The sequence below is a fragment of the Eurytemora carolleeae genome, unplaced genomic scaffold (assembly GCF_000591075.1).
Source record: "Eurytemora carolleeae unplaced genomic scaffold, Eaff_2.0 scaffold668, whole genome shotgun sequence".
Lineage (NCBI taxonomy): Eukaryota > Metazoa > Arthropoda > Copepoda > Calanoida > Temoridae > Eurytemora > Eurytemora carolleeae.
In genome coordinates, this window is record NW_019396652.1 from 1 (window position 1) to 14,809 (window position 14,809).

General features: G+C 34.8%; 2 protein-coding genes across 3 annotated transcripts in view; both read right to left on the reverse strand.

The window, feature by feature from the left end:
- Positions 1-7: 7 nt before the first annotated feature.
- Positions 8-14,319, reverse strand: LOC111706928 (trichohyalin-like; the record flags this gene model as incomplete). Its single annotated transcript, XM_023479875.1, has 17 exons — positions 14,209-14,319; positions 13,249-13,501; positions 12,274-12,620; positions 11,608-12,201; positions 10,271-11,032; positions 9,773-10,088; positions 8,990-9,491; positions 8,236-8,294; positions 7,141-7,206; positions 6,155-6,212; positions 4,640-4,892; positions 3,151-4,037; positions 2,869-3,001; positions 1,657-2,057; positions 1,401-1,475; positions 404-494; positions 8-135 (listed from the first exon to the last, which is right to left on the reverse strand). Coding segments are annotated over exons 1-17 (4,989 nt in total), but the record flags the coding sequence as incomplete, so codon positions are not given.
- LOC111706919 (E3 ubiquitin-protein ligase RBBP6-like) overlaps positions 14,319-14,809 on the reverse strand; it is a 30,945-nt gene continuing 30,454 nt past the window's right edge. For both annotated transcript variants that reach the window (XM_023479866.1, XM_023479865.1), the window contains exon 38: positions 14,319-14,707. In XM_023479866.1, the coding sequence (XP_023335634.1) occupies positions 14,626-14,707 (82 nt within the window). In that variant the 3' untranslated portion in view covers positions 14,319-14,625. The remainder of the gene's footprint in view (positions 14,708-14,809) is intronic.

Consider the following 14,809-nt stretch of genomic DNA (forward strand, 5'->3'; position numbering starts at 1 on the left):
GGTTTACCTTCACATACTCCCACTCATTCTCTCCTACTCCTCCCCTGAACACCTCCCCGTCTATTTCCTCATTTAGCTGTTGGATAAAGTTGGGTTTAGGTTCAAGTTTAGCCTTGAGACCGGTCTCTACATGACCTAGATTAGATAAATTTAATAAACACATGGAAATGTTGATAAGATATTAATGTTCCTATATGATCTAAATCTATCCGTCCGTCCGCCTGTGTCTGTCTGTCTGTATCTATCTGTCTGTATCTATCTGTCTGTCTGTCTCTGTCTGTCTCTGTCTGTCTCTGTCTGTCTCTGTCTGTCTAATCTATCTATCTATCTATCTATCTATCTATCTATCTATCTATCTATCTATCTATCTATCTATCTATCTATCTATCTATCTATCTATCACCTAGATTAGCCTCCCATGGGTCAACCCGTTCCCAGGAGCTGGAGCTAGGATCCTCCTCATCAAACACTAGACCACCAGACAGAGTCTCATCCTTTAAATGATTTATATTATTAATATTATTAAATATAAACGTAAATTCAAATAATTCTCCATTTATTGAGTTGAATGTCCAATTCAGAAAGATAACAATTAAAAGTGGTGTATAATCATTAATGAATGAGATATCCATGTTTTTATACTTCAAATTGTTTTCATCTGTGGTTTCTATTTAAAGTGACTTGCAAATTTCTTAAAAAGAAAAAATGAGAAAATTTTTAGAATTGAACGACAGCATCTCCCACATTGGTAAACAGACAAAAGGGTTTAAGCAGTGCATTCGATCTGGATCCATTTACATAAACAATTCGAGATTAATAATGTTAATCAGATACTGAATTTAATAAATTAACGGGATTATTCAGATTATTAAATAATCGGGATTACAGGGATTGTTCAGATTATTAAATAATCGGGATTAACGGATTGTTCAGATTATTAAATAATCGGGATTAACGGATTGTTCAGATTATTAAATAATCGGGATTAACGGATTGTTCAGATTATTAAATAATCAGGAATTAACGGATTGTTCAGATTATTAAATAATCGGGATTAACGGATTATTCAGATTATTAAATAATCGGGATTAACGGATTGTTCAGATTATTAAATAATCAGGAATTAAAGAAGTTGTTCAGATTATTACATAATCAGGGATTACAGGGATTTTTCCGATTATTGAATAATCAGGGATTACAGGGATTGTTCAGATTATTAAATATCAGGAATTACAGGGATTGTTCAGATTATTAAATATCAGGAATTACAGGGATTGTTCAAATTATTAAATAATCAGGGATTAAAGGGATTGTTTAGATTTTTACATAGTCAGGGAATAAAGAGATTGTTCAGATTTTTAAATAGTCAGGGAATAAAGGGATATGAAATAAGTAAGTACCTGTTCTTGGTACACCGAGGCAAAGTTGATAATATCCTTCTTTTTTCTGTTCGCTTCGTGCCGGTAGTTCATAACCTGGGAATGTATACAACAATCAAGAGACATATTTGAACTAAGTGAATATATTTACGTTTGTAATATTTTCAAAATCACATCAATATTTTTTAAATCAAAATATATGAGGCACCCCCAAAGGAAGACGTATTAAAGCTTGAGACAGAAATGTTTTTGAAGTTACCATGATGATTAAAGTTACCTTATTTTTACTGTTTTGATCATTCAACATCTTGAAGACCCTTTCTCTAGCTTTTGTTTTGTGTGTTGGTGTCCAATGATTTTCAGAGGCTCCGTCCTGCCAGGATGAATTACCGCCAAAATTCCGTCCTCCTCGATAGTTCTGATCTCTACTTCCGCCAGGATTAGGAGTATCCAAATTCTCCTGGTTTCTCCATCTGGTGTTATTATATCCAGGTTTTTGATCAAGTTTATCGTTCCATGCTTGATCTCTTCCTCCCACTGTTCCCAGCCGGCTCTTCACGTCATGTCTCTGACGTGGAATGAGGTTGGTGTTGTCAGGTTCCCATTTGTTGCCCCCGGAGAAGGTTCTTCTAGAGGTTAAATCCTCCCTACCATGCCAACTCTGTTCACCACTTGAACCTAGATTGACAAGAGTATTGTTTAGAGTGACTGCCAGCGTACTTTCAAGTAACAAAATGGCAGCTATTAACAACCCTCAAATCTAAGTCTGAGGCCGAATTTAAAGAATTTGAGCCGCGGCTCAACTTTGGTTGGTTCCATTTAAAATTGTATTCAATTTTTCAAGATTTAAGCCGGCGCTCAATTGAAACCGTTTTTTGGGGGATTTAAGACGCGGTTTGAATTTATTTAATTCGGACCCGGGTAAAAAATTGAAAGATTCCGTCGTGTTTTATTCTAATATTTTCGCCACTGCTTCCTTTAAGCAAGAAATATGCAAGTCACTTGCGCAGTGAATCCGCAAATGAAAATAAACAGCTAAAAGAAATAACACGGATAAATATTACATACTTGATCAGACCAAGCTTTTAAGGGCTTATAGAACACCAAAAGAAAGCCGTTTTTTATTACAAAAAAATCAGAATGCCATACATATCTGTCAAAAAGGCTAAAAAATCAAACCTTAATCGTGATTTTATAAAGCAAGTTCTACTTCATTATTTGGGAATGCTAGCAGAACGCCCCAAAAAGTCTTGTCTGTCTTTGGTTCAAAGCCATTTAACTTTTCAATTGGGACCTGTTCTCTCCATTTTATTAGAAAATTTGCGGTGTCAAAATTTATTTATAATGACTTTCCGATAACATAATTTCTCACAGATAAAAACTCTTTCCAACAAACCTTTGAAAAAGAAGATTTGGAAAATGGTTTCTTAGATCTGGTTTGATAAGATAAGGTGTTTTCGCCCAAATTATCTTGTAACTAAGGATCTACCTGAAACTTGACTACCATCCCTGCCGTGTGCTGTTCTTCTAGAGAAAAGTTGATGTGCTCCGTCCTCTCTATAAGGCTGACCGCTTCTACTTAAAGATGGACCAGGTCGCTGAACCTCTGTCTTCAAGTCAATCTATAACATAAAAAGATGTAATGCTATTAGAAAACAGAGCAATGTCTTTAAAGTAGAGTCCTGGTCTACCGAGAAAAGCCCTGAAGATACCGAAATAATTTTAATAATATGGATCAATTGATTGGAAAGAGTTGAAAAAATCGTCGCACCTGAAATTCAGGCGAATCTCTGTCCCCTAGTCCAAACGTGATTTTCTGACGGAGGGAGACATGAATCCCTGAAGACTGAGATTGTAGAAGTTTCTGACGCGCATTGCCGAGTAGATCAGGTTTAGGTTCAAACCATTTCTCCTCCTCCCCTGTAAACCGATCATACCGTCCAGCTGCACCGCCTTGCTGGCTTGAGTCATCCTTGTACCCTTGGCTCTCTCTTGACCCAGAGGGCTGACCATATCTATTTTCCTGGGGCCTTTGTTGCTGATAAGTCTGCCTTTCATAAGGGTCTCTATCTTCAAACCTTTGGTATTTACTTTCAGGTTCACCCATGTTTTCTTCTTGGTTTCTACGCCTCCTACTTGGGATTTGATCATTAAATTGGTCATATCGATCTTCAATGACCCTTCGTCTTGATTCTTGATATTCTAAATGCTCATTTCTATGGCTGGGAGCCGTAACGGTATCCTCCATATTAGAACTTGAGGCCCTTTCGTTTTTCATGTTTTCAGTTTCTTTATAATATTGAATATAACTCATGGTACCTGCTGACTGGGAACAACGGCCTCTAGTTATTTTAGATTCATCCTCATCCTCTTCCTTTACGTATCTTGATTCTTCATCTTTTATGTATCTTGACTCCTCTTCCTTTGCGTATCTTGATTCTTCATCCTTTATGTATCTTGACTTTTCATCGTTACCAATCCTAGCCACCTCATTATTGCGGACCATTTCATCCGAATTCTTATTCCTCCTAGAATCATCATCCTCAACCCTTCGATAGTTAACTCTCCGGTTCTCCAGGTGCTCATAGAAATCTGTACCGTCAGATCTTTGAGATGCTCCTATTGGGTACTTCAGCTTAGCAGAATGGGATTGTTTGCCTAGAGAAACATTAAATGGGTCAATAGTTTTAGATTTCATAGAATTTGCTTTTGGAAGATTTAGAACCTCAAAAAACGGATCGGTCAGAATGCCACAAACACAAACCACACCACAGTCCCCCAAATGTATACTGCAGGTTTTGAAAGTAAGTCTGAGAAAGATTTACATTTTGCTTTGAGTTGATATTTCTACTTTTCGCTCATATAAGACCCAAAAAACTGATAATTGACTAAATTTTAGAGACTGTAAGCGTAATTTTATGTGACCCTCTATACAAAGAGGGCAATGTCCGATTCACAACATGCTTTCAAGAATTGTCTGATCAAGTAGAAAACAAATATTAATGTTTATACTTATATGTTGGAAACGGATTACTTTCAAATATAATTTCTCTAAAAAAGTGACTTGCACATTTCTACTGCAGTAAAACATACAGGAATTATCAGAATTAAACACCTTGAACCTAGAAAAACGGCATTATCTTCCACATCATGTATTATATAAAGATTTCAATGGAACCGTTGTGATTGCCACCTTTAAATGAGGGCCACTCGAAATTACGCTCACAGTTCAATCAAATATCGAACCAGATATCTGCTACCTTTCTCCTCTTTCTGAGCTTCAGCTCTGGTGTTTATCAAGTTGTTCATCATGCTATCAAACAACTTCTTATCCTCAGCAGAAGGAACAACCTCATCCTCTTCAACAACAACTTCTTCTTCATAGTGTTCTGGTTTCTTAACCTGCTCCTCGTGATTCTCTACTCTTCGAACCACCCTTCTCTCAGTATCCTCCTTCTCTGGGATATCAGGAGAACAGGATTCAGGGATCGGAATACTCTCCAGGTCAATATCCTGCAATTTAAGTACAGAGTGTCCCATGAAACATGACAGTAGAAAGACGATTTGCTTCGTTAGTAATACTAATTTTAGAAGTAGAATTCTTGAGCTAAAATAACAAAAACCGTCTTAGCATTTCCAAAATTTGGTCTACCTTTCTGTACTTGCAACATAATTGGAGAAATAAAGAATTTGTCCAGATTTCGATAATTTTGGTTTTATTTAACAAAATGAAATCTGACCGAAATTCCTTATATCTACGGTAATATTGACAGCACAAAAAAAAAGGCAGGCCACTTATTGAAAATGCAAGGACTAGGGGAGTTTTGTAATTATTGTTTTAACTTCATACGTGCTTAAGTTAATAAACAAATGAATGTCGCTCATTTTTTAGAGATCAAAGACGATCCTCAAGTCGTTTTCTTCCGTCATGTTTCGTGGGACACCCTGCATCAAAGTTGGCAAAAAACAAGACTTAATTGCCATGGGTACTATTAGTAATATAAAGAAAACTTATGCGCTACAATAAATTTTTGAAGCTTTGGTAGATAATGAAAGTTGAAAATGAAACACGGAAGGGGTCCAATTCATTCTTTCGTCCGTAATAATTGAGTTTGAGAACAAGAAGTTAATTTCTTGGCTAAGTTATTTCTGATATTTATCAAACCCTGATTTTAATAATTTACAACTAACTACTTTACAGAGTTAAGTTAAGGAAATTTTACTTTTCCAAGGTTTCCCAAGACCAGCGCAGCAAGGTATGATTTGTAGACAAAATTGGTCGAAGAAACCCGTTATTAAGTAAAATTAGCAAATTGTATCTTCTTTTGAGATAAAAAAGCGCGAGTTTTTCACAAAAACTTCGCAGAGCGGATGGTTTATTTACTTGTCACAAGGGGCGTTAAGTAACTTAACACCCCTCTGTAGGGGGATTCAAAGGTCGGTAATGTTGGTCAAAAGGCGGTAAAATATTTTCATATATATTTTAACAATTCTAAGATAATTGATAAATTGTTTAACAATGATACGACGTCATAGTATATCTCAATACAATGAAGAGGAACTTGGATTTTAATTTTGTTTTCTGACAAGCTTATAAACAGCAGGGACGCACATAATCATGGAAACAAAGTAAAGCTATCAAATCACAGCTTTTCTTTGTTTACTTGATAACTTGTAATTCGAAAAAACTTGTTAACAATGAAAACTTGAATAAAAAACCGGCTTCATTGTATTGATGTAAATGCCGACCACTGAACAATCCCTTCATTTATCACCTTGTAAATAATAGTTTTAGTTTCCTCTGCGTCCTCTTCAACTATCTCAATGGAAACACTAAAACAGGAAAAATATCAAAAAATATAATTTTTTTAAAAAAGGGACTGTTTATTAATTTTGAATTTGGAAAATGCTTACTAAAGTGCATTTTGTGAAATCTATCTACAATAAGTCTTATAACCTAAAAATTTAGGTTTGGTGAACACTCCTACTAAAGGGACTGAAAGCGTAATTTTAAATGACCCTTAAGACCCTTCATGCAAAGATTGCAATGCACGATTTACATCGGTACCCTTGAAACCTTAAAGGGAGAATATGTTATGATTTTATTTTTTAAAATAATATTTAGCTTGCAACTTGTTTTCGAACATTCCTGGAAAATATGAAAATGTCGTCTTCATTACCAAAAATCCTCGAAACAGGAATAAATGTTTTTATAAGTAACTCTCAGATCATAACAATTAAAACATATCATGAAAAATCAACTATATACAAATGTGGCGAAAGATAATCGATGACTATAGGTTGTAATATCTGAATGATTTGTTTGAAATTAAATTGATTTTTTACGGTCTAAGTTGTATGTTGTAATTTTCTGAATTTGTATGGGCGCTAAGTTATTCGGTATGAGACGTCTTTAACAATTTTCTCCTTATGGACGCAACAGATAGAAGTAAGATTAGAAGCGATCAAAAGCGCTTTTTTATCGCATTAAGCCTATACCCCCTTTTATTTTTCGCGAACACTCCCTTTAATCTGACTAAAACTGTGGAAGATACCGTCGTTTCTCTGACTGGAAAATGCTTCATATAAACAAGAAATGCGCGAGTCACTTTTGCAGTGAAACCGCAAATAAGCGACTAAATATCTAACTCCTGCTTCAAGGATGCCATTGTAATTCGGGTATTGCCTTCTTTGCATAGAGAGTCCCTTAAAATTATGCTTTCAGTCCCTTAAATGGCGGATTATGTAACATCTGCCTCACCTGTCCACACAACCCTCATCCTCCATTTTTACGTCATATTCATAATCCCTAATCTGATGCCTTTCACTGAAATCAAATATCAAAAATTAATTTCAACGATTGAAAGAGAGGAACTACAGATTAAAGGTATTAGAAAAGATTACAGACAGATGAAAATTAAACCTTCTCCGGATTTTGGCATCCTGGATCCGGATCCGCAAAATATGCTGATCCACGGATCCGGGTCAAAGGGGCATATCAACCAAAAACTGCCAAAAAATAATTTTACTCTAAAAACACAAATCTGAACTAATGAAAAAAGACTTTATGAAAATTTCATGATTTTTGAATGATTTAAAAAGTTTTAGCATAAAAATATGCGAAAAAATAAGACAAAAAGTTTGAAAATTATGTTTTGTTCAAAATAAAAATTTTTTTTACCCTGGATTAAAAAAATTCAGTAAATTTTTAAGAAATAACCTGGATCTGGATCCATTTAATCCCAGTGCGGATTCGGATCCGCATCAAAATTAGATGGATCCTAAGCACTGATTAAGAGGATACAGTAAAGTTTACAATTTTGTTTCAAATTAACCAATTCAATTTGAAAATGGCATTTGGTGAAAGTTTGACAAATATTTTTGAATATTTAAGATTGAAGGGGACTTGATAAATATGTAATATGTATCTATTATGGTATTCAGTATTTTTTGTTTGTTGTTTTCACTATAAAGTTGTCATTTGCAACTAATTTTTGAACGTTATTTTGCAAACTTGCAAATTTCAACAACTACTACTACTTTATTTATCACTAGCTTGGAAACCCAGTATTGCCCAGCATATTCCCAATAGGTAAGGACGAGTTATGATCGGACATCCAAACAGACAGACACAGGATTACTACTACATAATTTATAACTAGCTTAGAAACCAAGTATGGCCCAGCATTTTCCTAATAGAAGTCAACCCACTCAACTCAACTTAAATTTTCGAAACCAAGCAGAACATTTTCTTGGTTCAACTAAGTTCACCAATTAAAATTTGTGGACAATTACACAAGGGGTTCCTGAGTTATCGTCGGACATCCAGGGTAAAATATCTATCTTTTAAAATTACCTTTTATACTTTGATTGAACGTTTTTAATCTCTTTCTCCAGTTCTATTGACGTATCCGGCTATAAATTCATCATTTATTATACACAATACACATCATTAACCTAAGGCTTTGAGATTTCAGCTGCAACTAATATTCTTAAGAGTTGGGTTTATTAAACTGCTTTAATATTTGGCGGATTTTCATTGTTGGGAGTGGAAGATTTGAGAGATTTGATTTGAGTAAGATTTAACATTAGGACTAATTAATTCTCCACTAAAACCAAAGAGGTTGGTTTTATTTTCATTGGGTCTAAGTAATTAAGTCGAGTCTAAAAACTGGCATCTGTCGATCCCGTGACACAAGTTGTCATCAGCTGATTCATAAGTTGGGTCCAAGATTGAGTCTTAAACCTGGGTCTATAGAATTAAGACTCGGGCCAAAGCTTTTAAATCACGGGCTCAGGGTTGAAACGGAATATTTTTTAACAGACGTAATATTTAGAGGTCCAAACAACTCTAACTTGAATTTTTAAATCTTCTAGAACAAGAAAATTGAAATTTTAGTTTATGAACTTTCTGTAGATTCAGAAATGGAAAAAACTTTTAAAATGATTTTTGAGAATAGAAGGGGAGAACGAAATTTATGAAAAATATATACTTCACGGAATTTTAACTTTACAAACATTAAATTTAATAATCAAACAAAGTGTTCTTAAGGTCTGACATTTTTAATGTTTTCCCGTGAAATGAATTTTTATAAAAAATGATTTTTTCCCTGAATATTCTTGTTCGTAACCTCTTCAATAAACTCTATTTCTGATCCATCGGAATATACAGACAATTCTCTCTTCTCCTTAGAACTAGATCTGTCATGAATTCTTCTAGAAGTAGACCTAACATCCTCGTGGTTTCGGGATCTTTGCCGGGAGGAGCTATGCCGGGAACTGTGGCTGGAATGGCGACTTCCTTTTCTGTATCTTCTAGACTTCCCGTCACTACCAACAGAGCTGCTTCGTCGCCGTTTTCTTAATAGACGACGTTCTAGATCATCTTTCAAAGAACTTCCTTTAGAGCGGTATATTTTGGATTCGTCAGCGGATTCTCGTTGTCCTTTCTTGATTTTATGTACGGTTTCGCGAGAAGAACTTCGCAGTTTTGAACGAAAGTCAGCAAGGACTGGACCAAACTCATCTTCCTTGATCTTAGAACAAGCCCGGCTTGAATCTTCGGAGTCGGAAGAGGACGATGTGTTATCGGTCTTTATCTTCACTTTAGACCTAAAATAAAAAAATAGTTAAAAGGTACTGCTGCATATCCGATTCACACCAGTAGAGCTTTTAACCTTATTCTGATCAAAAATAAATGAAAAATCTTCGTTCTCTAGCAGAAAATTGATTATTTTTGCAAATTGAGATAATCCACAGAAATATTTGAACATCAATCTTAATTCAACACCTTTCCACAGTGGATTACAGGGTACCGTTGTGAATCGCTCATATCACTCTAAAAATGGAAATTAAGCCCCTTTAATATATAAATTGAATAAGAAATTTCGTACCTTCGTTTTCTATCTTTACTTCTGGACCGTCTTTTGGGTTTCTTTTTCTTCTTTTTCAGGACACTGTCTTCGCTCTCACTTCTGTCTCTTTCAATTATAATCTTTTTCTTAGTGATCTCAGATTTAGATATTTCATCGGAATCACTGGAATTATCAGACTCACTAGATTTAGAACTATCACTTGAATCACTTGAGAAGTTGAGATTTTTCTTTTTAAGTGCCATCTTCGCCTCTCTACGTTTTATTCTCGCTTTACTTTTTTCTGCTTTTAGCTTCAATTTTTTAAAAGTTATATCAAAGGCTTGCTCCTTTAAGTCTAAAAAAGTGAGAAAAAAATTAACCTTAAGAAACATGAGTATTGAGGAAAAAACATTTCGAAAATGGATTAAAAAACAAAAATGGAAGGTCCCAAGGGGGGCCAGCCCTTTAGCCACTCTATATAAAAAAAATTTTAAATATCTATTTTGTTTAAAGTAAAAATACAAATAACTTGCTTACCTTTCTTTTTCTTTTTCTTCTTCTTGGGACTTCGACTTCGTTTTTTCTTTTTCTTTTTAGACTTAGAATAATTATCTGAATCTTGAACGCTCGACACTTCCCCTTCTTCGATTGAAACAATCGAACTGCGCCTCTTTTCCTCCTTTGCGGATTTCTTACTAAAAGCTACCGGAAACAAATCTTTGTCCTTCTCAGTGATAAAGGATTTTCTACTTTCTTTTCTACTGGTTTCTGTATCGTCTTCTACTCTTTCTGTTTCCTGGGCTTTATCAGCTTTCAGTCTAGGCTCTAGTCTTTGAAATATTCTAAGTTTTTCCGGGTTATCCTCAGTAGCCTTTGGTTTGAATTTTCCATCAATATTATGATGAGCAGTCAGGAGTCTTTGTTTTATTTTTTGAGACTCAGAAAGTTCAGACTCAGCAGGGTTGGGCACAGGGACAGGGTTGCGGACAGACGGATGTTTTAGAGCGGGATCCTGAGACCGGGGTTTCTGAGCAGAATCCTGAGACCGGGGTTTCGGAGGAGAAACAGTTTTTAACTTGAGAAGTCCAAGCAAACTGTCTCCTAGGTTTAGTTCTTTCTTCATTTCAGATCTTTTTCTTTCCTCTTCCCTTCTTTCCTTCCCCGGATCTTCCCTACTCTCATTTCTTTTCTCATATTGTTTCTCTTTCTGTTTCCAATCCTTCCGATCACTCTCTTTTTCATTATATTTTTCTAGATCACGAAGTGCATTTTTCTTCAATTCTTCTTCCTCGTGCTTTCCTTAACATAAAAAAAATTGATACTGATTTAAAAGAAACTGTATGCGTAATTTCAAGTGACCCTCCATGCAAAGAGGAGAAAGCCCGAATTACAACAATATCCTTAAAACCTTTGTGTGTTCGGCAATTTTAGCTGACTGCATGCGTTCAGGTAACTTTACACAGACATATCTTTGTACAAGAAGAACACGCAAATGTTTTCAGGGTGCCGTTGTTAATCGGGCATACCCCTCTTTGAATGAAGGGTCACTTGAAATTACGCTTTCAGTCCCATTCAAGATGTAAAAAAAGGCGTTAATTCAAGTATAACCTTATCTTGAGAATCTTGGAAGAATGAGAAACGAAACAGATTGTGGTATCAAGAGACTGTTTATTTAAAAACTTGAATGTCCAATTCACAACGGTACCCTTAAAAGCTTCATCTAACCTTTTTTAATTTGAAAATTGATTTCCCATTTGTCGTTTCATTGTCAGAATTTAGCAACTTTTAAGCTTAGAAGACGATATCTTTCACAATATTTGATCTACTTGGGCACAATTTGAAAAGCACTTCGTGTCAAATAATAACGGTCTCACCTTTTGCGATCATCTGGTTGAAGTATTCAGTATTGGGCCGGGACAGTTTTTTAATCTTAACATCCTCTCGTTTCTTCTCTTCTTCTTTTGTGTTAGCTTTTCTGCTATCGTTGTGTCTTCCATCCTTGCTGCACCCTGCTTGGTCTTTTCTTAAAGATTCATGACTTGTCATATCTTTTCTATCTTTACTGACAGATTCATGACTTAATCTTCGTAATTCTTTTCTATCTTTACCAGAAGATCCATGCCTATGTCTTAATTCCTCTTCATCTTTACCAGATGATTCAGGTTTGTGAATTATCAAATCATTTCTATCTTTACTGGAAGTTTCATGACTTGATCTTCTGAAGTCTTCTTGATCGTTACTAGAAGATCCATGACTGTTTCTCAATCCATGCCTGTGTCTCAACTCTTCTTTATATTTACTGGAAGATTCAGGTGTATGACGTATCAAATCTTCTCTAACTATACTGGAAGTTTCTTGACTTGATTTTCTTACTTCTTCTTTACCAGAAGATCCATGCCTGTGTCTCAATTCCTCTTTGTCTTTACCAGAAGATTCAGGTTTATGTCTTAATTCTTCTTTAACTTTACCAGAATGTCTCAATTCCTCTTTGTCTTTACCAGAAGATTCAGGTTTATGTCTTAATTCTTCTTTAACTTTACCAGAAGATCCATGCCTGTGTCTCATTTCCTCTTTGTCTTTACCAGAAGAATCATGTTTATGTCTTAATTCTTCTTTAACTTTACCAGAAGATCCATGCCTGTGTCTCAGTTCTTCGTCATCTTTTCTAGAAGATTCGTATCTTTTGCTCTCCTTATGACTTCCGCCCTTGCCATGTCTGTTAATAGTGTCATTGTCTTTGCTCTCTCTTCTATCTCTTGCCAAATATCGAGATTTATCTTCTTTCCTTCCCTTTTCTTCAATTCTTCTGTCCCCATGTCTTCCACTTTCTCCTCGGTTAATCTTGGGATATTTACTCTCGCACAACTTGTCCGTGTTTCCACTTGTCCTTAAATGAAACAAATTCTATTAACGCTGATAATGAATGATTTATAGCTGAGCCTCAAAGAGTTCAAATAAGAAAATATATTTAGGACTTGGAACAATAAAAAAGGCAGATTAAAATGAGTTTTGTAAAAAAATGTTTAAAGGGTTTTGTCCGACTTAATGTATGGGTCAATCTGTGTGAACAATCGTTGACAACATTTTCATGAAACTTGTAGATGTTAAGAATGTTTAAAAATTATTTTTTTTAAGATCTAGATGTTTATTATCTCCGTGTCGAGATTATATTAAAGATACAAAATTATTTATATTGATTTTACAAAAAACTATTTTACGATAGTGGCATGTTATTGTTCATACATTTGTATATCAGTTAAGAAAAATCCTTTAGTTTACGGATACATTTTAAATTTTTTTCCCCAAAATTAGTGTTACATTCATATTCTTAGAAGATAGAAAAACTTTTTCGAGAATTTTGGACTATCTATTCAAATATTGACAAAACAGCAGTGCAAGAGGAAAAATTAGGCCCCCTCTGCGAGTACACATTTAACCCAAACCTTAAAATGCGACACTTTTTATATCTTGACAAATTCCTATGCCAAGATTAACAGCCCCTAACCCTAACTAACCTTGAAATCCATTTTTTTAGCTCAGTTTGGCAGTCCTCGGTTTTATTTCTCCCATCTTCTTTATCCTTCTCTGATCGAGAGGATTTAATTTCCGGCTTCGATCTCGATGGTTTTAGTTCCGTTTCCGGTCTTGATGTTTCCAAGGCTCCAACTGTCTCCATAGATGGTTTAGAGGGTTTTTGTTTACCTTTAGTTGGAAGGGGATTATAATTCTCAGGTTCAGATTCATCGCTGGTTGCATAGTTTTCAATTCCTATAGGAATATTATATGATATTTGTTTAACCAAAATCTAAATTTTTTGAAAAGTTGAAAAAAAACGTCAAACCATGTTTTTTTTCATTTTATGAACAAGTGAGGTTTTAAGCAATACGAAGTAGAGAGAAAAAAATTTGATATCAAAGAAAAGGTTTAATGATGTTGATTCTTTTACCCAAAACTATTTTTTTAGCCCTACAACNCAGCGAGATGATGGAATATTACATTTGAAATGAATTCTAATGATGAAGGAATCCTGTCGTCGTTATTTCAAGTGATCCTTTATTTATCCGATTCGTAACAATCCTATTGAACTCCCTCTGTAAACATGAGGATGAAATAGTCAAATTTCTAGCATGAAAAGGTTTGATGATGACTTTTTCGCCTTTGTTTCAGTAGCTTATAAAGCAAAATACACAGATGCCCATTTAATTCTTGATCAGATCAAAAGGGTGCCGTTGCGAATCGAGCATCCTGATGAATAAATTAAAGGTCACTTAAATTACGTCTCCAGACTTTTTAGGATACCTTAATTTAAGAAAATCCAATTTGACAACATCAGATGCAAAAAAACTTGTTCTTTAGGGCCATTTATTCTAGCTGCAGAAAGATTTGAAAGAAATCATTAGACAAAAAAGGGCAGCAATGTTTACTGTGTTTAGTTTTACATCGAATTCGTATATTATTATTCATATTTCTTGTTCCTGTCAGTCCCGTTATATTCCACTTAGAAGATGGAAGGGGTACAATCCCATTCTTGGCCGCCATTCACTCTCAAATCATGTTAGCAGCCATTTTGTTTAAATCATGATTGTCTGAAACAGAAATTTTACAAAATTAATTTATTAAACATTGACTGATAATTGAGGTGATACAGAAACACAAGTACATCGGGATTAGAATAAATAAATTTAATTCAGTTATAATTAATAATACAAGGTGTGGGGGGGAGGACAAATGTTTTATTTATTCTTAGATCACGTTTAACGCATTTTTTTGGGATTTATCTAGGGTTTTAAAACAGTGGTGTACTATACGCAACTTTTATTTGATTAAACTGTAGTATTGTCATTCTCTACCGGTGCTTCCACTAGATAACGATCCCAATCTTAACTGTCCATCTATCTATAACGGTCTCTCGATCTCCTTCGTCGATCCCGACTTCGACTTCTTGGCCGAGATTTCTCTGCCGATCTTTCTCGCCTAAATATGAAAATGTTAAAGACAATTTTGAACGTTTCTGTTTGTAAACAAAAACCAAAAAAAACTTAGAATTCAAAACTGTAATCCATTAAAATTTGCTTT